The sequence below is a fragment of the Xenopus laevis genome, chromosome 3L (genome assembly GCF_017654675.1).
Source record: "Xenopus laevis strain J_2021 chromosome 3L, Xenopus_laevis_v10.1, whole genome shotgun sequence".
NCBI classification, from domain to species: Eukaryota; Metazoa; Chordata; class Amphibia; order Anura; family Pipidae; genus Xenopus; species Xenopus laevis.
Genome location: NC_054375.1, coordinates 154,312,020 through 154,334,712, shown reverse-complemented (window position 1 = coordinate 154,334,712; position 22,693 = coordinate 154,312,020). Strand labels below are relative to the sequence as shown.

Below are 22,693 nucleotides of genomic sequence, written 5' to 3'. Positions count from 1 at the left end.
TTTTTATGATGTCAGCCAATAAAGGTATCACTGGAATTACTGAAATAGCTTAAATGTTTCATGAGATTTACCCCACATCTTTCTATGCAATTAGATAAATTAGTAACAAAATGCACAGTGTTTATGAAAGCAATTGCATAAATATAATGTTATTAAGTGAAAAGCTAAAAAAATTACAGAAAATCTGCAATTTCCAAATATAGTTTTGTTAAAAAAGTTTATTTAGGTAAAATAATGTAAGAAACCATAGGGATTCAATTATGTAATTAGGAAATTATATTTTTCTTTATTTCCTTCCCCTGTCTTTCCCCATGAGATTTTCTCTGGAGTTCATGTTGGGTCTGAACAATATAATGAAACATTTGGAGAGGAACATGCAGACCACAAGGGCCCAGCTGGAAGTCAGAATTGCAAAGATCTCCATGGCAACAGTATACTTGCCCTGGGCACTGAGAGAAGCCGGAATAAAGTACACCCAGACACTGAGGAAGGCCAACATACTGAATGTTATTAATTTGGCCTCGTTGAAGTTGTCTGGGAGCCTCCTGGCCAGAAAAGCAACAGTAAAACTGACAGAGGCTAAAAATCCAAGATATCCCAGCATGCACCAGAAGGCAAATGGAGAGTTTTCATTGCACTCTACAACAATGATTCCAGGTTTGGCTTCAATATTGTATTGAGGGAAAGGAGGAGAGATGGTCAACCATAAAACACACAAAGTGAATTGTATAAGGGTGCAAATGACAATGATCATGTAGGGCAAATACGGAGTTGTCCATTTTTTGAGGCTGCTCCCAGGTTTAGTGGCCATGAAGGCAAATACAACTATAATAGTTTTGGCCAAAATGCAGGACACACAGAGGGCAAAGACAAGACCAAATGCAGCCTGACGTAGAAGACACTTCTCAGGTTGTGGGTAACCAATGAAAGCCAAAGCACAGAGGAAGCAGAAAGATAAAGATACTAAAAGAATACAGCTTACATAATGGTTATTGGCTCTCACAATTGGGGTGGATTTATAATGAATGAAAAGTCGAAAGATAGAAATTGGAACTACACAAGAGAAACTACTTATTGCTGCCAGTGTGATTCCCAAAGAATCTTCATAGGAAAGGAACTCAATGGGTTTTGGAAAACATCTGTCTCTTCTGCTGTTGGGCCACATGTTCCAGGGACACTTCAAACAGTCAATGGAATCTGAAAAAATTAAAACTCTTTTTCAAATATAATATTTAATCACAGTAGCCATTACTGGATTAATCAAAAATCATTCCCAATGTAATGGTTATTATTTGCTCTTTTAAATGTGGGAACTGATGGTGAATAAATATTTAAGTGCTAAGAAAGAGGAGATGTTAGGATTCAGTTTCGGCAAAGATAGGGCTTCACTTATATGCTGGTTTCCTCCAATCAGCTGCGAAAGGAGGCTTTTTATAGATCCTGCCCCTGTCAGATGAGGATCTGTAGATTAAAGGAAGAATATGCCTGCAGTTTAATTTGAAAGAGAAATTCAATTTTGTGAAAAGAAATTTGGCAAATATAAAATTCAAAATCAAAATTCTTTGGTACTGCATTTGATTCTGTTCCTCTGTTTATGATCCAGTTCTGTACCCTGGTTTCAACTCTTAGTTAGTTACACTAACCACTACTCAGCAGTCACTGTAACCTCCTACTGCTCTCAACCGCCCATCTAGTCCAGGCCTGCTTGAGTCTGAGCTCCCACACTAAAGGTGGCCATACACGGAGAGATCCGCTCGTTTGGCGATGTCACCAAATGAGCAGATCTCTCCCCGATATGCCCACCTTGAGTTGGGCAATATCGGGCTGATCCGATCGTGGGCCCTAGGGCCCAACAATTGGATCCTAATGAATAGTAATGGGCGGTCGGATTGCGGGACCGCATCAACGAATAGATGCGGCTGCAATCCAACGTGATTTTTCGTCCCATCCAATCAAGATCTGGCCGACTTTCGGCCAGATCTCGATCGGTGAAGCCCATCGGGGGTCCCCATACATGGGCCAATAACACGGTCTGTAGGCAGCTTTTATCAGTCCGTGTATGGCCACCTTAAGAGGTGGTTGAGAGTTACAGGTTCACTACAGTCTTTTCTCAGTTGGTGGCAAATTCCAATTAAGGGTACATTTTGTCTGCTTTTCTAGACTTAAATCTAGTCACTGATAAGTGGGATTCAATACATATTCTGATTAGAATCCTAACAGGAGAGTACTAAATAGAACACAAATGCAGAAGTATCTCAAAGTGATAGCATATGGTGATGTAGGCCATTATCTGGAATAGCCATTTCTAAATGTAATATACAATTTTATTTATGGACTAGAATTGTACAGTATTTCTTACAGTAAGTTACATATTTACATAGTTAAGTTGGGTTGAAAAAGACCAAAGTCCATCAAATTCATCCCCTCCAAATGAATCCCAGTGCACATACCTACACTCACCCACTTAAACTATATATACCAATATCTATATTAATTGTATATTTTAGTATCACAATAGCCTTGGATATTATGCGTGTCCAAGAAATCATCCAAGTCCCTCTTATGGTCATTAACTGAATCAGCATCACAAGATCACCCGGCAGTGCATTCCCCAACCTCACTGTCTTCACTGTGAAGAAAAACCTACTGTTCTTCAAATGAAAGTTCTTTTCCTCTAGTCTAAAAGGATCTCCTCTGGTCCAGTGATCAATTCTATGGAAAAATAGATCTCCTGCTAGCGGTCTATAATGTCCTCTAATGTACTTATAAAGTGTAATCATGTCCCCTCGCAAGTGTCTTTTCTCCAGACAAAACAAGCCAAGGAACCTATAAAGAGGCAAAAACCCTAGATCCTTCTTATTTAAAGAAATCCCCAACACACTGCCATTTAGTGTATAACTTGCATTTACATTATTTCTGTGCATAACGTGCATTTATCAACATTGGACCTCAATTGCCAATTTGCTGACCCCTTTTCTAACCAAGTCAAATCACTCTGCAAAGTAGCAGCATCCTGCTTGGAGCTTACAGTTCTACACAATTAAGCATCATCAACAAAATTAGAAACAGTACTTTCAATGCCCTCCTCCAGGTCATTAATAAACAAGTTGAAAAGCAAAGGACCAAATACAGACCCTTGCAGTGCTCCACTGACAGCACTGGTCCAATCAGAAATTTTCCTATTTACCACCACTTTTTGTAATTTATCTTTTAGCCAGTTCTCTATACCAATTACACCTACTATGTTCCAGACCAATATTCCTTAACTCAAGAGTAACCTTCTGTGTGATACTGTATCAAATGCTTTAGCAAATTCCAAGTAGATCACATCCACTGCCATCCCAGGTTTCATCCCACCAGGTCTCAGTGATACCAATTATATCATAGATATTATCACATGCAATTAACTCTAGCTCTCCCATTTTACCTGCCAAATTCCATGCACTTGCCAACATATAGTGGAAGTTATTACTTTTCCCTCTGATATTTACATTATTTATTTTTATGGTTATTTAATTTATTCACCTGTTTGATTGGAGATCTCTCCTTGGGCACATGGAACACACTCAAAGCAGCACACTGGTTTTCCTCTTCTTGGCGCTTTCCTGAACCCCACTGGGCAGCTCTGTCCGCAAACAGAAAATGGAATCTTGGAAGAAATTGAGGATTTTATATTGATCTTGCTTTCTTGGAATTTTATTATCAGATTATAAGATCTACATCTAGTTCACCAAACACGTACAAAGACTGTCTATTAGAATAAATACCGAATTAAAGGTTCATGTCCTGTCATTTTCATTGTACTAATAAATTCTATAGACACAAAGTATGAATTGAATCAATGTCAATTATGGATAATTGTCTACTATAACAGACTATCATTTGCAACAATATGTTTGTAAATTTAAGTTTTACTTTGCTGAAAGAAAAATGGGACGAAAGCTATGAGATGCTTTGTTATGTCTTACCTCATTATTTTCTGTTGGCCACCATATTGCACTAATATTGATGCTAAATATATTTCTTGAAGTATCCGTTGCGTCATAGTTTCCAACTTTCACCTGCCTTATGGTGCCATCTGACCCCAGATGCCAGTTCACTATATCATATACAGCTGGTGGATTTCCATCCTCATCAAAGTAAACTTCTCGATCATTGCTTAGCTTTACCCGGACTTTCTTAAAGTAATGCAAAAGCTGCAGAGTAAGAAATAAAAACTGTAGGCTTTTCATTGAGTTTGTTCCTACTACTATTGAAATATATCTATTGCTCACTAACAAAACAAAATATTAATTCAGAGGTGTAATGAATCTTAATCTTAAGAGTGACCTACGTCAATGTTTACTGCATAATGTGCTATGGTGGTCAGGTATAAGTATGGTATGATCAAAATGTGGATGATTTATAGGTTAAGCCTAATGCCATTATGATGTACCTGCCATGGCTCAAAGTTATTTAACTTTGAACAATATTTGTTAAACAATGGCCCAGCCAAAGTTCGGCAATGGTTGAGGTCATCCAGAGCTTTTGCTATGACATACACAGCAGTATAGATATTGTGAGAAGCTCTTAAACTGGAAACATCATTATAGCTGTTCTGAAGGTTTTCTAGATTTTCATCTCCTGTGCATGGGTTTTCTAGATCATTCACAATAATAGAGTGGTTTGTCTGGTTAGGAAACGTGCACCCAAATGCTTCTTCCCAGAAAAATGTTGACCACATTGTCCCTGGTGTATTGAGCGGATTAATGGAGTTCAAATAATTTTGAAACCCTGGGATAGTTGAACTATGAAAAGCAAAGCCAATAGTTCCAGACAGCAAAGAAGAGTATTTTGGCACAGTTAAGACATTTGAAATGGACCAAGCTTCACTGGCAACAAAACTTTTTCCAGTTACATTTTGCTTAAGCATCTCATCCAGAACAGGGATTAAGTAGACGTCCGTACAAAAGGCCACCAGCACATTGGCACTTGACTCTTTTATGACCTGCACAATGTTATGTATGTTTTGATCAATGAGGTTTCTTGACATATATATTATATAGGCTACACAAGCTCCTCCTTTTGTTATCTCCTGTTTGATAACTTCTAAACCTTTATAGCCATAATCATCATTAGAAGCTATGAGCCCGACCCATGTCCATTTAAAATGTAACACCATTTGGGCCAGACCTCTGGACTGAAAGACATCACTTGGGACAGTTCTAAAGAAGGAGGAAAACGTTGTCCTGTCACTGAGAAGAGAACTGGTTGAGAAGTAGCTGATCTGTTGATAGAAACACGCAGTTAAAATTAAGGTTGGTAGGAAAAACATTCCATGAAGGCATTTTTATATCTGTTTAAGATGAATACTATAAGGTTTTTTTACTTTAAGATCAGTTTTATATTATTTATTTACAATGTAAATAATGGACTTGAAAGCGAAATATCTGAAGATCTATAAAATTTAAAACACTCAGACACTAAAGCATGAACCCTCTACTCTTAAGAGTGACGAATGCTCTGAGAAATCCCTTGCACCCATTATGTCAGGGAGCCGGGAGCTCCCTCCTGGGAGGTAGTCAGGATCAAGGAGCAAGCCCTCTTGAGGGTGCAAGGTTGCGGTATCCAAAGGGTTAAGCAAGATACAAGGTCAAAGTCCAGGCAAGAGTTCAATGGCAGGCAGATCAGGATCAAATAACAAGAGTCCAGGCAGGGGGTCAAAACCAAGGCAGGAGCAGGAATCAGGATTCAGGAATCAGGAGTCAGGAATACAGGAACCCAGGTTCAGGGTAGCAGAACCTATTCTTGGGCGCCATTCTGGTGTCCTGGGGGCCTTTTTATATTCAAACTTGGCGCCAAAGTGACGTCATTGACGTCCTCACGCCGGCGTGCTTGCGCCGGCATGTTTGCGCATGCGCGTTTGCGCATGCGTCGGCATTGTGGCGCTGGCGTCCCAGCGCCCACGTGGGCCGACTGGGCGCCGCCATCTTGGATTATTCGCCACCAGGAGCAGACACGCCTCTTCGCGCTCCCGGTGGCCTTGACACATTACTGAAACAAAAATTAGTAGCAGCTATGATACTGTCCAACGTTGTTGGTTTTTCTTTTTATATGCTCTTGATAGATTGATCTTTGTTCTCTGAGAAATCCACACAATAAATAATGGTATCAATGCAAAAACATGTAATTTGATGATGATTAAATTGAATCCAGAACTATATCAAATTAATAAAAACAGTGTCTGTGTCTCCTGAGTCTCAGTTTGTCAACCAAAGGAACAACATTTTGGATTGTTAAACAAGGATGGTGAGGACAGAAGCCCAAGCATACTAACAATTTAGTATATTCTCCCAAATTTGATTATGGACATACATTTAAAGCAGAAGCATGGCCAACTTTTTGCATATCCATAAAGGAAGGTTGTAGGTAATTGCACTTAAATAATAATCCCAGAGGAAAAGGTTGGTCTTCCATAATGCGCATAGTAAATAGAATCTAAAAATTCTAACAATTGATGTTGAAATTTAAAAATCTATAAACTTCCCAGTTATTATTTAATATGTGAAGCTTTCAATAAGACAGGTTGCCACCTAGTCTGAACATCTAATACAGCTGTATCATCTCCCATCAAAAAATAAAATATGCATCTCAAGTTCCATATATTGTAGCTCTTTATGGTGTTTGAAATGAAAGAGAACAGTAACAGTTGCTTTAAAATTGATTGTGTTTAACTTTGACATTGTAATTTTAGCATCACAAATATTTCAGACAAAACCAACCAATAACAGATACAAGAGGTAAAGAAGACCCTGCTCAAATAAGCTTACAATCTAAAAATTAACATCAAACCACTCTCCATCACTCCTGCTATGGTTTTCAGGTGTGTTTATTTTATTTGACAGGCCAACCCACCATTATTCACAGAAACCACTCACAGAATCAGCACCAACTACACTTGACCCAACCAATAATAACTTTTTAATTTTTCTTTGACTATGTTTTTTCCAAATTCTTAAAAGTTCTGTTTTGAACCCTTAGATTGATCTAACCCAAAAATGGTAATAGTTTTGTATACTGTATAAAATAACTTTCTGTATAGCAGATTTCGACATGAAAAGGTTTTAATTTCCAGAATAGTTTTAATGCTTGTGGTTAATAAATAATGATCAAAACACCACATGTTCTTCATCTCATAATACATTCTCATGGATTCTATGAGGATCTGAATCATTTTTGGCCTTTAGGAGGAAATGCCGCAACTAATGTAAGTTGTACCACCTTTTACCCTTCTATTTACATCTGTACGTGAAAGCTCTATGGTTATTTAGGATATATTAACATATTATTCCTCCATCTGTTTTGCTACTGTATTATTATATGCATACATACCTTGTGTATAGTACATAACAGATTGTACATACTAGTCAACAAGATTGTAAACCCAAGGAAACTGTTCATGATTTTGACTGTACATAAGGAGCTGCCTGTGGTATAGAAACCCTGGGTTTTATTTATAAAGTGGCACAGTTATAAAAAGGGATAACACCAGCATCATACAATATACGTATAACCCTTCCACCCTATAAGATACAGTAAGTCATGGCTGTTGACATTAATTAACAATTTTCCATCTCAATTCTTCATTCGCAAGTTTCTTCTGGAAGACATCCAGGAACTTATGGGGTATACTGGATTGTTGAAAACATGTCCTAGGCAATGGATAGAAAAAAAGCTGTGGCTTTTTACTGATCAGATGGAGATCGATGATGGGAGAACACTTTGGGCCTATTTACTGTATTTCATTTTTTAAATTTTTTTTGAATTTTTCTCTAATTTATGTTTATTTATTTCTCTAAAACTCTATATGAGATGTGTAAAAACCATGTTCTCCAATTAAAAGCAGTTGAGGACCCACAAGCTGCATTGATCGTATTGGACCTTTTATTAACGATTCAGACTTTTAGAGGTTTTTGGATTTCTTTTTCACTAGTAATTATCCAAAAAACTAAACATTTTTAGAGGTTTGCATCATTCAGCATTTTTTTTTCATTTACAATTTTTATATTAGGATCTTTTAATAATGTTCATGGTATTCATAGTTTTAGAGCAAATGAGTTTAATCGTGTTTTCGAAAAGCTCTAATATCACAAAATATAACCTTTAAAAAATGGGCCTCTAAGATTAAGGGAATTATATTTGTATTTACAAATTGATGTTTTCTTTGAGAACAGAGCTAAGGTAGGAAGATCTGTAAATAAGTATGAAACCCTTCTCTATAGCTTTCTTTGCTGGGTTGAGTGACTTAAATGTTCAGAATACTGATATATTTAAAGTTTTGCTGTTATCAGCGTATAAAACAAGGGCAATAACATATGTCACAGTTTTGTCTCCTTGGGTTTCATCTTGATTTTTGGTTGGCCAGTAATAAAGTCATCAATACTGCCTAATAAAAAAAAACTGGTGATTTGTGCTCAAGTACTTGTACATATCTATGGAAAATGTATAGTATGAATATGCTGACAGAACAAAGTATTTAATATCAAAAATACACATTTAAGTCTAGGGGGCAGATTTATCAAGGGTTGAATTTCGAGGTGATGGAAGTTTTTTTTTAAACTCCCATCAACTCGAAATTGGAATAAAAAAAGACCAACCAAAATGTATTTAAAACATCACATTTTTTAACTTTGAGTGAATAGGCTGTATTTGATTGTTCGAATTGAATTTGGATCGTATTAGATTAGGAGGTCCGCCATAGGCTAAAACAGCAATTCGGCAGGTTTTAGATGACAAATAGCCAAAGTCAAAATGTTAAAGAGAATTTGGACTATTCCCTAGTCGAAGTACACTAAAATTAACTTGAAATTTGAATTTAAAAATTTGATTTTTCAATTCAACCCTTAATAAATCTGCAGCTCATTGTCCATTATCCTTACCTGTGGGAATTTGTATAATCCAAGAATATGACCAATGAGCATGGAGTAAGTGGACTTTGAGTGACCAATAATAGCAGATAGAGGGGGGCTTTTTCTGCAGCAGTAATTAGGCATGACCTCATTTGTGCCAGTCAGCATCCACAATGTTCCCTTTATCTCATTTTGTTGAGCGGCACAAGAGTCGTAGGCATAGAAACCCAAGGTGATGTTGGGGAGGAGGTCAGACCTTTGGTTGATTTCTTCCACTGCATATCTCATGGCCTGGAACTGCTGGTAATTTTCGTACCTGAACCTTATCGGAAACAGAGAATTTATCAAACACATAATGCCAATCTTTGTCCTTTGGATCACCATGTCATAGAACTGCCAATAGGATTTTTGTGCCACCTACCTACATTTATGATACCTTAGTTATTATCAAATACATGGTTCTCTTTTTATGGATTAAAAGAAAATTGTTTAAAAAATAATAATTATTTCCTTAAATATGATAAAATATTCCTTATTGCACAGATAGACTGCTTGGCTTATACTGTACCAGATGTAACAATCTCAATGGAAGTTCAATAATCCTCACATTGTGCAAATATCTGCTGGTGGCTTCTCCTGGAAGGTGACCACAGGGTAAAGTTTGGCCACATGAATGGGAACCACTGCTCCAATTAAGAGATCTCCAGGTACAAGAATCCCTTGTGGGCCCAGATTAGGGAGTTTGTTGGAGGAATAGGATGGGGGAATGTTGAATGTCAGGAGGAGGTGCCAAAATGTTCGATATACAGATGAAGCCACTTGGATTTGTGAGTTAAATGCGTCATGACTCAGAGTTAATTGAAGAAACTGTGTTATCTAAAGTTATCTTAACTCATTTAATGCATTTAACCTTTTCATTAGCATACCAAAGCACCATTGTTCACAATGGTGAATGCTTTAATTAGATGGGATGTTATGTCACAGTTTTCTGTGTTAAATGAGATAAATGGGATATCTGTGTTTAGTTATTCTGTGTCAAACAGACAAACCAAAGTGGCTGCATCTGTAAATGGGACACCAACCTAAAGAGAAAGGAAAGTTTTTCTTATAAATCAGCCATGTTAAACTTTTTCATCAAAAGTTAAATCAATGTTTACAGGGTGACAATACACTTGTTGACCTATAGTATCCAACTGATTGGCCCAATCCTTTTTACTTTTCCTGTACTGATGCACACATAGTTCGGTCCCTGCACCATACACTTCCCATTTTCTCTTCTATTCCTGTACTGACACATACAGCTCTGTCCCTGAACCTTACACTCCCCATTTCTCTTTTCTATTCCTGTACTGACACACATACTATGTTCCTGCACCATACGCTCCGAATTCATCTCTGCTATTCCTGTACTGACACATACTATTTCCCTTCACCATACACTTCATATTTTCTCTTCTATTTCTGTACTGACACATACAGCTCTGTCCCTGAACCTTACACTCCCCATTCCTCTTTTCTATTCCTGTACTGACACACATACTATGTTCCTGCACCATACGCTCCGAATTCATCTCTGCTATTCCTGTACTGACACATACTATTTCCCTTCACCATACACTTCATATTTTCTCTTCTATTTCTGTACTGACACATACAGCTCTGTCCCTGAACCTTACACTCCCCATTCCTCTTTTCTATTCCTGTACTGACACACATACTATGTTCCTGCACCATACGCTCCGAATTCATCTCTGCTATTCCTGTACTGACACATACTATTTCCCTTCACCATACACTTCATATTTTCTCTTCTATTCCTGTACTGACACATACAGCTCTGTCCCTGAACCTTACACTCCCCATTTCTCTTTTCTATTCCTGCACTGACACATACTATTTCCCTGCACCATACACTTCCTATTCCTCTCTGTTATTCCTGTACTGAAACATACTATGTTTCTGCACCTTGCACTCCCCATTCCTCTTTGTTTTTCCTGTACTGACACCCACTATGTCCATACACTTCCTTTCCTCTCTGCTATTCCTGTACTGACACAAACATTGTTCTGTCCCTATACCATACACTTCCTATTTCCTCTGCTATTCTTATACTGACACAAACAGCTCAACAACACAACCCTCATTCCTCTGTTCTATTTCTCTAATGACACACATACTATGTCCCTGCACTAGTGATGTGCGAATTTGCTGCGTTTAGCTTCACCAAAAAATTAGCGAATTTTCCGCTAAATTCGTGAAACAGCGAAAAATCCGCCGAGTCTGTCTTTTTCCAAAAAAGATTTTCGCTCCCGTTTCGCGGATTTATTCTCCGGCCGCGAATCGTGCAAATTCGCCCATCACTACCCTGCACCATACACTTCCTATTCCTCTCTGCTATTGCTATACTGACACACACATGATATCCCTGTACCACACCCTTTCTATTCCTCTTCGCGATTCTTGCACTGACAAATACAAAGCTCTGCCCCTGCACCCTACACTCACCATTCCTATTACCTATTGCAGTATTGATGTGCACTACCATGCATGTTGTATAGTATGTTCCATGTACATGCAAGTCAGGAGCAACACAGAGGGAAAGTTGTTAAGGAGTAATTTAGTTAACATCAGTATGTACAGACATTATTACCTGTAAGCCCTGGATCCTGTGCCAGATGCCACATTGCAGCTTTGTGCCTTTTGTTTGGGACTATAACACCTTAGTTATTCTGCAGTTCCCTACTTTCCTATTCATCTTCATCTTATCTCTATGTATGCCTTCTGTATCACGGGTGTTACTGTACCGCCTCATTGCCCTTCAGGAATACCGTTAGCAGAGCTAGAGGAATACAAGGACTTCCTAGGTTATATGATGATACCCAGTCTAATGTATATAAGGAAAGTAATAGCAAAAGGGAAAGCTGCACTATGGATCCCTTCTGCCTTTTTAAACAGCAATATAGTTGTCACTTACCTCATTCTGCCGGTCTATGTGTACCTCTTCATCTGTCTACAAGACTTTATATATATATTAATTACATGCAAACATACAGAGACCCATCATCCCTCCCTGAGGTGTAGTCCACTAATTATACCTGGGCTTTAGTACTCCCTACAGATACTGGGGTGATTATCTATTGTACCTTTGGGTTAGCTGTGCCTGTTCTGCTATAAGCAATCCATGGATAGTTAACATACAGTGTGTTATAGAATTCCATTTTTCCTTTGGTCTTGATTATTCTTTTTTATACATTTACTTTGCCTTCTTTTTTTCCCTCTATCTAGCTTGCAGTTTAAAATACTATCAGTCATTGGGGGTGAGCCTGGAAACCAAAAAACGACTGCGAGCTACAATCTTATTATTATTACTTATCTTTGTAGTCAGGCCTACTGCTAGCCTGACATTCAACCACTGCCTGGTAGGTAGGATAGGAAACCTCACAACCAGATTGCTGTTAAATTCTCAAATTATGCTGCCAAATTAAATGCTAAATAAAAGTTAAATTCGCTGTAAAGAAAATAATTTTTTTCACAATTTATTACGCCCCGAAGCTGTTCCAAGTCCGAATCCAAAAATGGTCCATCTAAAACCTGCCGAATCCATGTCAAAGTCAATGGCAGATGTCCCCATAACTATTTGAAGATGTTTTAACCCTCACTAAATGTTCAGTGTTTTTAAGGTTTTTCCATGATAATTCGATTTTTTTGTAGTTTTCCGGTGTCAAAAACGATAAATTTGGAATCCAAAACAGTTGCGATTTTTCCTGGTTTTTTTTCTCAAGGTTTTTTTATTGATAGATAAAGGCAAAACGTGGATTCTATTTTTTAAATAAAAAGTCTGAAAAATTCGGATTTTGATAAATAACCCCATTAATAAATCTAAAATATATAGAGATTTAGAGAAATAAAAAACACCCTTTTTAGAGAAAAAATGTGATTCATGAAAAAAATAGAAATTTGAATTTAAGTAAATTGGCCCTAAGTACTCTAAATATTATAGATAATATGTAGTAAAATGAAATACATTTTTATTTATTTTGTTCATGTAAATAATCAACATCATCTTTATTATTTTACAAAATATTTTTTTTTTTCAAATGCAATTATTACAAATAAAATAAATGTACATTTAATACATGTATAATATAAAGTTTGGTGCAATTGAACATACAGCATTTAAAGCAATTTTAAGGATTAAGTAAAGGTTTACATATAATATTTCAAAGGTTTTCAAGGGCAACTCAGTGTTTCCAGGAATTTTGTTTAAAGAGATATTTGATTCTCAAATATCTCCAGATCACTACTTTCAGTTTACTTCCTGGCTCTCCGTATGAGGTGCTCTCTAGAGTTCATGTTCTGTCTGAAAACTACGATGAAGCATTTTGGTAGAAACATGCAGACCACCAAGGCCCAACTGGAAGACAGAATGGCAAACACTTCCATGGCCATAATATATTGTCCACGTGCACTGAGAGAGGCTGGAATAAAGGATATCCAGACAGTGAGGAAGGACAGCATGCTAAATGTGATAAACCTGGCCTCATTGAAACTTTCAGGAAGATGCCTTGCCAGAAAGGCAACAATAAAGCTTATAGTGGCCAATAAACCAATGTAGCCCAACATGGACCAGAAAGCAGTGGCAGAGCCTTCATTACATACAATGATAATAATCTCAGGCTTGGTGTCTGTGTTATATTCTAGAAAGGGTGGGGAGAGGGACAACCAACAGATACACAAGCAAAGCTGTAAAATGTTGCATACAGAGACAATGATGTAAGATACACTGGGACTGGTCCATTTCCTCAGGCTACTGCCTGGTTTGGTGGCCATAAATGCCAAAACAACCATGATGGTTTTGGCCAAGATACAAGAAACACAAAGTGTGAAAACCATGCCAAATGTAACCTGCTGTAGAAGGCATTTCAGTTGCTGAGGGTAACCAACAAATGACAAAGAAGAGAGAAAACAGAGGGATAAAGAAACAAGGAGTATGCAGCTTAAAGAGTAATTATTTGCTCTTACAATAGGAGTGGTCTTATAATGGTAAAAGAGTCCCAAGACTGAAAGTGGGACCAGCGAGGATATTAGGGTTGTAATGGTCAAAGTTGCACCCAATGGTTCCTCAGAAGACAGGAATTCTATGGCTTTGAGAATGCATCTATCCTTGTCAATATTAGGCCACATATTCCACGGGCACTTGATACACTCATCTGAACCTTCAGGAAAATTTGAAATTGGGATTAGTATACAGAGTATAATATCTATTTCTGCAATTCATAATAATGATATGAAATATTCTGACCTGTGTTATTAGATATCTCCCCATACGGGCAGGGGACACATTGGAAGCAGCAAATGGGTTTCCCTGGTGAAACGGCTCTCCTGAATCCTTGAGGGCAACTCTTACTGCAGACAGAAGAAGGGATCTAACACAAAAAAACAATTGTATCATCTAATTCATGATGTGTTTGCTTATGTTATGTTAAAACATTTTACATAGCTCATAGACAGCACATTTGAACTTTAGAAGTACATGTTATACCTGGTGGTCCTCTGGAGCCCAAGTCACTGCACTTATGTTAAAACTGAAGATGTTTCCATCAGTAGCTGCAGTATCGTAGCTCCCAACCCTCACCTGCTTCATGCTTCCATCAGGACCAAGCTGCCAATTTACAATATCATACACTGATAGGAGATCCCCATTGATATCAAATGAGACCCCTCTTCCATTGCTTAGTTTTAAATGCACATTCTGTATATAATATGTTACCTGTGGAGAGAAAAATTCTGTGATAATCTTCATTTGTAGTAGCTGTTTTGATCATGTTACTCCAGTTTACTATAAATCCAGAAAACAGGAAAATTTGCCAATGCCAGACACATACAATTTAATGGAGCTTTATGACTTGTACAGATCAAAAACTCCTATAGTACACTGCCAAATCGTCAAGGCATCAAGGGCCAAAATTCCACTAACGGCAGTTTTACCGCTGGGATCCATGCGTTTTTGAAAAGAGCTTATTCCGACAAATCCACAATGGGTAAATAAGTCTTTCTACGCCAATTTTCCAAACTGCAATGCTTTGTTACAGTTAGTGGTGTTTGTTAAAACAAAAACAGAACAAAAAATGTAGGAATGTTTGGGCAAATCCCAGCAAAGTTGCATTTCACAACATCTTATCTCCCACAAGACATTAACTAGTAAGAAAAAACATCATAAATATTTATGGCGCGGATCCACTGGACAGTTTAAAAGGCCAGTGTAGGTCTCTTACATGTTGAAATCTAAACTAGCACATAAAAATTGACACAGGGGTTACTAGCATCTTGTGTTATTGGCTTTAAGCGGGTGCTGTTTGTTTAAGGAAGATATCATTTTGCTAAAAATGAATAAATTATACTTAACTGACATGCCTACTCAAACAAAAGTTGACTTTGGTGGGGGTGTAGACTAGTGATGGGCGAATTTGCGGCGTTTCGCTTCGCGGGAAAATTCGCGAATTTCGCGAAACGGCGAAAAATTTGCGAAACGGTTCCGGCATCTTGTTTTTGACGCCGGCACCCATTTTTTTGACGCCGGCGGGCTAATTTTCTCGGGCATTTCGTGAATTTATTCGCTGGAGGCGAATCGCGCAAATTCGCCCATCACTAGTGTAGACCTTTTTTGAGCACTATTTTCCACAAATGTTGTCTTTTAAGATGTTTTTGTTATAAGCCTCCCCTAGGATGTTGGTCAAACCTTTAATGAAGTCAACAGTTGTCTTTTGAACCATACAAGGCTACACATGATTAATCAGTAGGGATGTAGCGAACGTCGGAAAAAATGTTCGCGGACATGTTCGCGAACGTCCGGACAAAAATGCGAACGGTTCGCGAACGTTGCGAACCCCATAGACTTCAATGGGCAGGCGAATTTTAAAAGCTAGAAAAGACATTTCTGGCCAGAAAAATGATTTTAAAGTTGTTTAAAGGGTGCAACGACCTGGACAGTGGCATGCCAGAGGGCTATCAAGGGCAAATATGTTTCTAAAAAATCCATTGTTGACACAGCGCTGCGTTTTGTGCTGTAAAGGGCAGAAATCACACTACGTCACTCAGGTGGTGTTTCTGGAGACGGTATTATTATTGATATTTAGACAGAATGTGAAAAAGCTCACACAGCTAGGTGGCAGTGGTTTGAAGAACAGATGCAGATGAGAGATCAGCAGCAGGACAGACAGCTGCCCACAGCAGCTACATACAGAGCACTGCAGTAGAAGGTAGATTACTAGCCAGCAAAGCTACCTAACCTAAAATGTCCCTCAAATCCCTGCAGAGTTCTGTCCCTACAATACAGAGCAGTATCAAGTAGATTACTAGCCAGCAAAGTTACTATCAACTGTCCCTCAAATCACTAACAGCTCTCTCCCTACACTAGCTCTTCCAAGCACACACAGGCAGAATGAAAAAACGCTGCAGGGCTTCAGTTTATATATGGAAGGGGAGTGGTCCAGGGGGTGTGGGGGTGGTCCAGGAGGGAGAGCTTCCTGATTGGCTGCCATGTATCTGCTGGTCTGGGGGAGAAATGGCAAAAAAAAGCGCCAGCTAAGGCGAACCCAAATTGGCGAACGTTACGTTACGTTCGCGAACATTCGGCGGACGCGAACGGTCGATGTTCGCGCGAACAAGTTCGCCGGCGAACAGTCCGCGACATCCCTATTAATCAGAAGCAGTGGTTGCAATAAATACTCACCTGCCATGGTTTAAAATGTTTAGCATCCACACACATTCCGTAAGAAAGTGATTCTTTACCATGCCAACATGAGAAGAGATTGTGCAAAGACTGGGCTAGGATCTGGACAGAAGTATATATACTGTATGAGCTTCTTAAGTTAGACACATCATTGAAGCTGTTTTCAACTGTTTCTAGATCTTCATTTCCTGTGCAAAGTTTTGTAGATTTATTCCAATTCCCAGTGAGATTCCCCACAAATTTGCATTGAAATATGATTTCCCAAAATATTTTTGTTATGGTTTCTCCTGGCGTGTTAGAGGGATGAACCTTGTTAAGATAACTTTTAAGACCTGGTAATGGGGAGCTAGAAAATGCAAAACCAATGGAGCCAGTGAGTATGGAAGAATATTTTTCAGCTGATAACATTGTTGAGATGGACCAGGCTTCACTCGCCACAAAGATTTTCCCAGTCAAGTTCTGTTTGAGCAGCTCATCCAAAAGTGCAGCAAAATAGACGTCAGGGGCAAACACCACTATAACTCTGGCTGTTGACTCTTTTATGATTCTGATTAGATATGGTACATTCTTATCCTCACGATCAGATTGTATGAAACCAGTAAATGCTACACAAGCTTGGGCTTTAATAAGCTCTTGTGTAATGACATGAACTCCCTCTTGTCCATAATCACTTCCCATGCCAACCAGACCCACCCACGTCCATCCAAAATACAGCAGGAGGTGGGCAAGTCCACGTGACTGGAAAGAATCACTGGGGACTGTTCTGAAGAAGGAAGGGAACTGTGAGCGATCACTCAGTGAAGAACTTGTGGAGAAATGACTGATCTGAAAGTCCAGGGTGCAGAGAGAGAGACAGACCAAGAAACATGTTTAGTTCAGACCATAAAAAAGAAATATAGGTGCATTTCAAGTATGTTGTATTTTATAGAACCTCATTAAAGACCCTTCACAACAACACACGAGCCAAACCAACATTTGGGGGGGTTATTTACTAAAATTCAAATTTATCTCATTTTTCAATAAAAAAACCATGACCAAACTCCAATACCCGATGTTACGTTATTTATCATTTAAAAAGCTTGATTTAATCAGTTCAAGTAAAAACATGATAAAATCAAGAGAAAATCTGGATTTTTGGGGGGGGGGTTTCACAAATTGCTCAAATTTTTCAGATTTTTGCCCAAAATGGTTGGATTTTTAGGCTAATTCCAGTGCAGACCATATAAACTTCAAAATAGGATAGGGACCTTTGCCATTGACTTATACACAACCTTGAAAGGTCAGAGATGGCGGATTTTCAGATTCTAACTTTTTGCTGCATTGGGCTTTAAAAAACAAAAACAAAAATTTGAGTTATGCCCCAAAAATCCTGACCAGTGTTTAGTAAATAACCCCCTTGTATTCTCAATATATACTGTAAATATGAACTGTGGACTTTTTTGGTTTTATTTTAATCATCTGCCTTTAAATTCGAATGATATCATTTGTTCTCACTTCTCGCTAATGAACACTGATTTCTTTTTAACATTTATGAACAATAGTTTTGAATGAATTGTGGTGGCTATATTAACTAGTTGATTTAGAGTGAAATTATTGTATATGTGGGAACCCTATAACTCTTAACTCTTGCTTAGCACATTACCATTAACCTTTGATTAACCCTTTTGATTAACCCTCAGCACAGCCTGGAGAGGCACCAATCTCAGTAGAATATGTGTTGAATGCAACTCTTTTACTAATAGCAATGTGTGATTTATTGAACGTCCCATCTAAGGACAATGATGTTATCTTTTAAAGTTGATTGTGTACCACTTTGGTTCACAATGTAAAAATACACTCTGATTGAACTCAGTGAGATATAATATCAAATATCTGTAGATATCAGGGTTTTAGGTTCAAGCTATATAAATGGTTATACTCAAATGACAAAGATTTATAGAACAGGAGAACAGCCTAAAACAACTGCTTTTGTGGAAAGATCTTCAGGTGGCCAAACTGGCCCCACACACACATAGATATTAAATTAGTTTCATATGATATTCGGTTTGTGTATGGCGGAAGACAAGCTGACTTATATCGGCAAAAGACTTGGAAATCGGCTCGTGATGGGTCAGGTTGGAAAATTGTGCCTGGACATCAGCCAGTGTTTACTGCTGAATCATCAGATACAGGTAGAATTCTAATGTTTCAGCTCTAATGTCTGTATTGAAGATGAATTATCTTTCCTCCAACCATTGGTGGTTATTATAATGCGTATGGCCACCTTTAGACCTCAGAGTTCAGACCTTTGGGCTATTGTGCTAATGTTAGTAGTAGTTTTACTTAGGGATGCACCGAATCTACTATTTTTGGATTCGGCCGAACCCCTGAATCCTTTAATCACCCCTATGTAACTCCTATGTCAAGGAGAAAACTATTACCCATTTCACATCCCTACATATGAATAAATGTTGTTTTTTGGGATTGCATTTTGAAGGAAACAATGTCTGAGGGAAAAAAATATAATAAGTCCCAACCATTTGTATAAAGAAAGTATGTTATATCCTCCTAGTGTATAGATGAAAAATTGTGTGATGTGAACCACTAAATCATTTTGTAAAGTAAATAGTAAATTACTAGTAACTTACTAACCGAGTAGTAATTGAGTTCAGTCTCAAGTGGGTACAACAAGAAAATCTCACACTTTATAATCTCCATAATGAACTACTCTCATTAAATTCATCATGTACTGCTAAATGTACATTATTTCAATTGTATCTGATATTCTACTAATTAATAGACCACTTTTACTCATTACTTGCATGTGAAGTGTCCAGTTCTGTTAATGTAAATGTAAGCAGTGGGGAACTGTTAAAGTGGAGTACTTCAATTTTATACTGAATTCATAAATTACACTGTAGCTTATATTAATATTTGGTTACAAACTGTACCTGGGGGTATCTGTAGAGTCCCAGAATATGGGCCATTAGAATAGAATAAGTAGATACTGAATGTCCAAGTACAGCAGCCAAACGTGGCCATTTTTGGCAGCAATAATTGGGTATTGTCTTATTCATACCCGTCAACATCCACAGTGTTCCCTCCAGTTCCTTCCTCAGATGTGCACATGAGTCATAGACATAGAAGCCCAGAGTAATGTTGGGAAGAAGGGTCAGACTTTTGTTTATCTCATCCAGTGCAAACCTCATGGCTTGGAACTGCTGATATGTTTCTAGAAGAAACCTTAAAAAAAGTGCAGTCAAGAGTCACAAATGACCACTGAAACTGAATGGAAGAATCTTTTTACTCACAGAAATGTGTGGAAAGTACAAAAGAGTTATGAAATGTAGATAGTACAAATGAAAGACAAATAAAAGGATAGAAGCATGAGCGAGCCAATCAGTAAAAGTAAATAGCCTCAAGATTTGAGGCTATACAATATCTGATTTACACCATTAAATATTTTTTTCATCATACTTTCATTCTATATTGCATTATGTTACTGATATTTTAATTGGAATTAGGACCAACACCCAGCACACAAATGACTACCAAGGAAATGATGCACTTGAAATAGACAGTTAGGCATTAGGTACAATCTCATCCAATGCAAACCACATGGCTTGGAACCTTTAAAACTTTTTTTATTTATTTTTCCCAAATCATACTTTTTTCACACTAATCATGTTTTTAACCTATTACACAAAACCTCAACAAACATGATATTTACTAAGATTAAAATGACAAAAAACTAGGGGGTTATTGATTAAAGTTCAAATTGTGTTTTTCATGAAAATTTTAGGTTTTGAGTTGATTTACAAATTTTTCGGTTACAAAAAAAAACAACAATTTTGGAGTTTTTTAAAAAACAAAAAGTTTTATTATACCCCGACCCTGGAAATAGCTCGAATCGGAAAATAGTCTAAAACGGGTCAAGGTCATATAGGAGTCAACGATAGAGGTCCCTTGAACAATTTAAAGATGTTAATTGCCACGAAAATTATTTACTCCACATTTTTTTCCATCAAGCTTTTTCTATTCAGATCTTTTAATAAATATGTACACATTGGTGCATTTTTTAAAAGTTAATTTAGTTGTGGTTGAAAAATCCCCCGAAAATACACGAATTTGAATTTTGATAAATAGACCTCTATGGGGAAGAAAGATGGTGGGTTTTTTTTTTAGTGAGATGAGAGGCCAGATTTATTACTATATGAGTTTAGAGCTTAATAAATAAAAATTCACCCATATTCTATTTATTCCTATGGAATTTTTAGAACCGCATTTATCAAATGGTGAGTTATAAGAAAATGAAGTCGATGGAAGCCTGGAATTAAGGACCAAACTCTTCATGCTTCCAAAAATTACTTATATGAAACAAAATCATATCTGAGTCCTTTGCAAAATCATTTCCATCATGTGACTAGCAGTGTACAGTATATATAAGTATATGAAATAGACAGGCATTAGATACAAATATAAAATTAAGAATCCAAATTACTAAAATTCAAATTGATATTTTTTCACAGACCAAATTTTCTCTAAAAATTCCTACTTTTTAAAAATTTCTCTAAAACTCTAAAAATTCACTTTCTTTAGCCATTCAGACTTGTTTAGGTTTTCAGATGTTTGTATTTATCCAAAAACACACATTCTTAGAGCTTTTCATATATTTTAGAGCATCGTTCAGAGGTTTTTATTCTCTGATTTTTTAATAAATTACACTGCATTCTTAGTTTTAGAGAAAATTAGTCTATCCGTGGTTTCAAAGACATCTAAAACTACTAAAATGAGAATGTTGATAAATGGACATCCCCAAGATGGTACCCACACCAAAACTAGTTACAATTTAATTTAGATTTTCATGAGTATGGATGAAGCGAACTGCCGTTTATGTGTTCGCGAACGCCGTTCGCGAACACCGGCAAAAAATGCGAACAGTTCGCGAACTTCGAACATCCGAAAATCGTTCGATTCGAACGATCGAAGGATTTTAATCGTTCGATCGAAGGATTTTCGTTCGAATCGAACGATCGAAGCCATTCGATCGAATGATTTCATTCAATCCAATGGCTTCGATCGTTCGATTCGAACGAAAATCCTTCGATTTTAGCGATCGAAGGAATCGAATGGTCGAACGATTTTTGACGCGAACGCCTATTGGCGAACGTCGCGCGACGTTCGCGAACATTTGGCGGACGCGAACAGTCGAAGTTCGCGCGAACTAGTTCGCCGGCGAACAGTTCGCTACATCCCTATTCATGAGTTCATTGCTATTGAATTGCAGATTTTGTACTGAAAACAGTAGGTACATGGTTATAATTGCGATTTTGTTTTTTGAATTTTTTAATCCTGCTCTGCAGGTCCATGGTTATGTGCTGGTGCCTTAACATTGCAGTGCAAAAACTACTTATAACTGCCCCATGTCCTATTCTCCCCCTCGAATGGAAACAGATAAACTGGAGAAGTCTCACCGTTCACAGGGGAGCTTGGGTGGTGTCTCAGTAAATGTTGTTTTCAGAAGTATTCTACCAATATGGAATGGTAGTAGAACCCCTATAAGGATATCTCCTGGTTCTAGAATCACGGAAATCTCGGATTTCCCCAAACTACATCTTACATCATTGCAATAAGAGGCTGGAATGCAGTAGAAGAGAAGGTACCAAGAATACCAATGAAATACAGTATTCGATCTGCAGAGAGATAGAAGCAGTGAATAACATATTTGCAGTGTTTTGCTGAGCCTTCATAAAGCAACAATTATAGCTATAAATAGACATCTAAAATATCCAAATAATATGTATTTGAAAAATAATTGGCTTCAAATGCTTAGCCTGTGCCCGACTCAAGTATGGTTGAGGAAAAGGGAACAGATTGATCGGTAAATGAGCCTAAAGCTCACCGGGCATAACCATAGTTGACTCTCTGACTGGTTCTTTCTGCCAAACACAATGACTATCCATATATTATTAACAAAATTTTAAGATTCAGATAAATATGGCAAACCTTGTGCTGTGTTATTATTATTTCTTTCCCCAACAACTGTTTTTTGACTGCCTGTAAATCATAGATGCCTTCCAATGACTTACCTCAT

At 37.6% G+C, this 22,693-nt stretch overlaps 2 protein-coding genes across 2 annotated transcripts; both read right to left on the bottom strand.

Moving 5' to 3' along the window:
• Positions 1-286: 286 nt before the first annotated feature.
• LOC108710398 (extracellular calcium-sensing receptor) lies at positions 287-11,867 on the bottom strand. The gene is made up of 6 exons (XM_041585649.1): positions 11,863-11,867; positions 8,919-9,210; positions 4,436-5,266; positions 3,969-4,196; positions 3,526-3,649; positions 287-1,197 (listed from the first exon to the last, which is right to left on the bottom strand). Exons 1-6 carry the CDS (start codon positions 11,865-11,867, stop codon positions 287-289), a joined length of 2,391 nt encoding a protein of 796 aa, XP_041441583.1.
• Positions 11,868-13,199: 1,332 nt separating this feature from the next.
• LOC108710397 (extracellular calcium-sensing receptor-like) lies at positions 13,200-22,693 on the bottom strand. The gene is made up of 6 exons (XM_041585648.1): positions 22,689-22,693; positions 19,551-19,842; positions 16,621-17,445; positions 14,431-14,658; positions 14,191-14,314; positions 13,200-14,104 (listed from the first exon to the last, which is right to left on the bottom strand). Exons 1-6 carry the CDS (start codon positions 22,691-22,693, stop codon positions 13,200-13,202), a joined length of 2,379 nt encoding a protein of 792 aa, XP_041441582.1.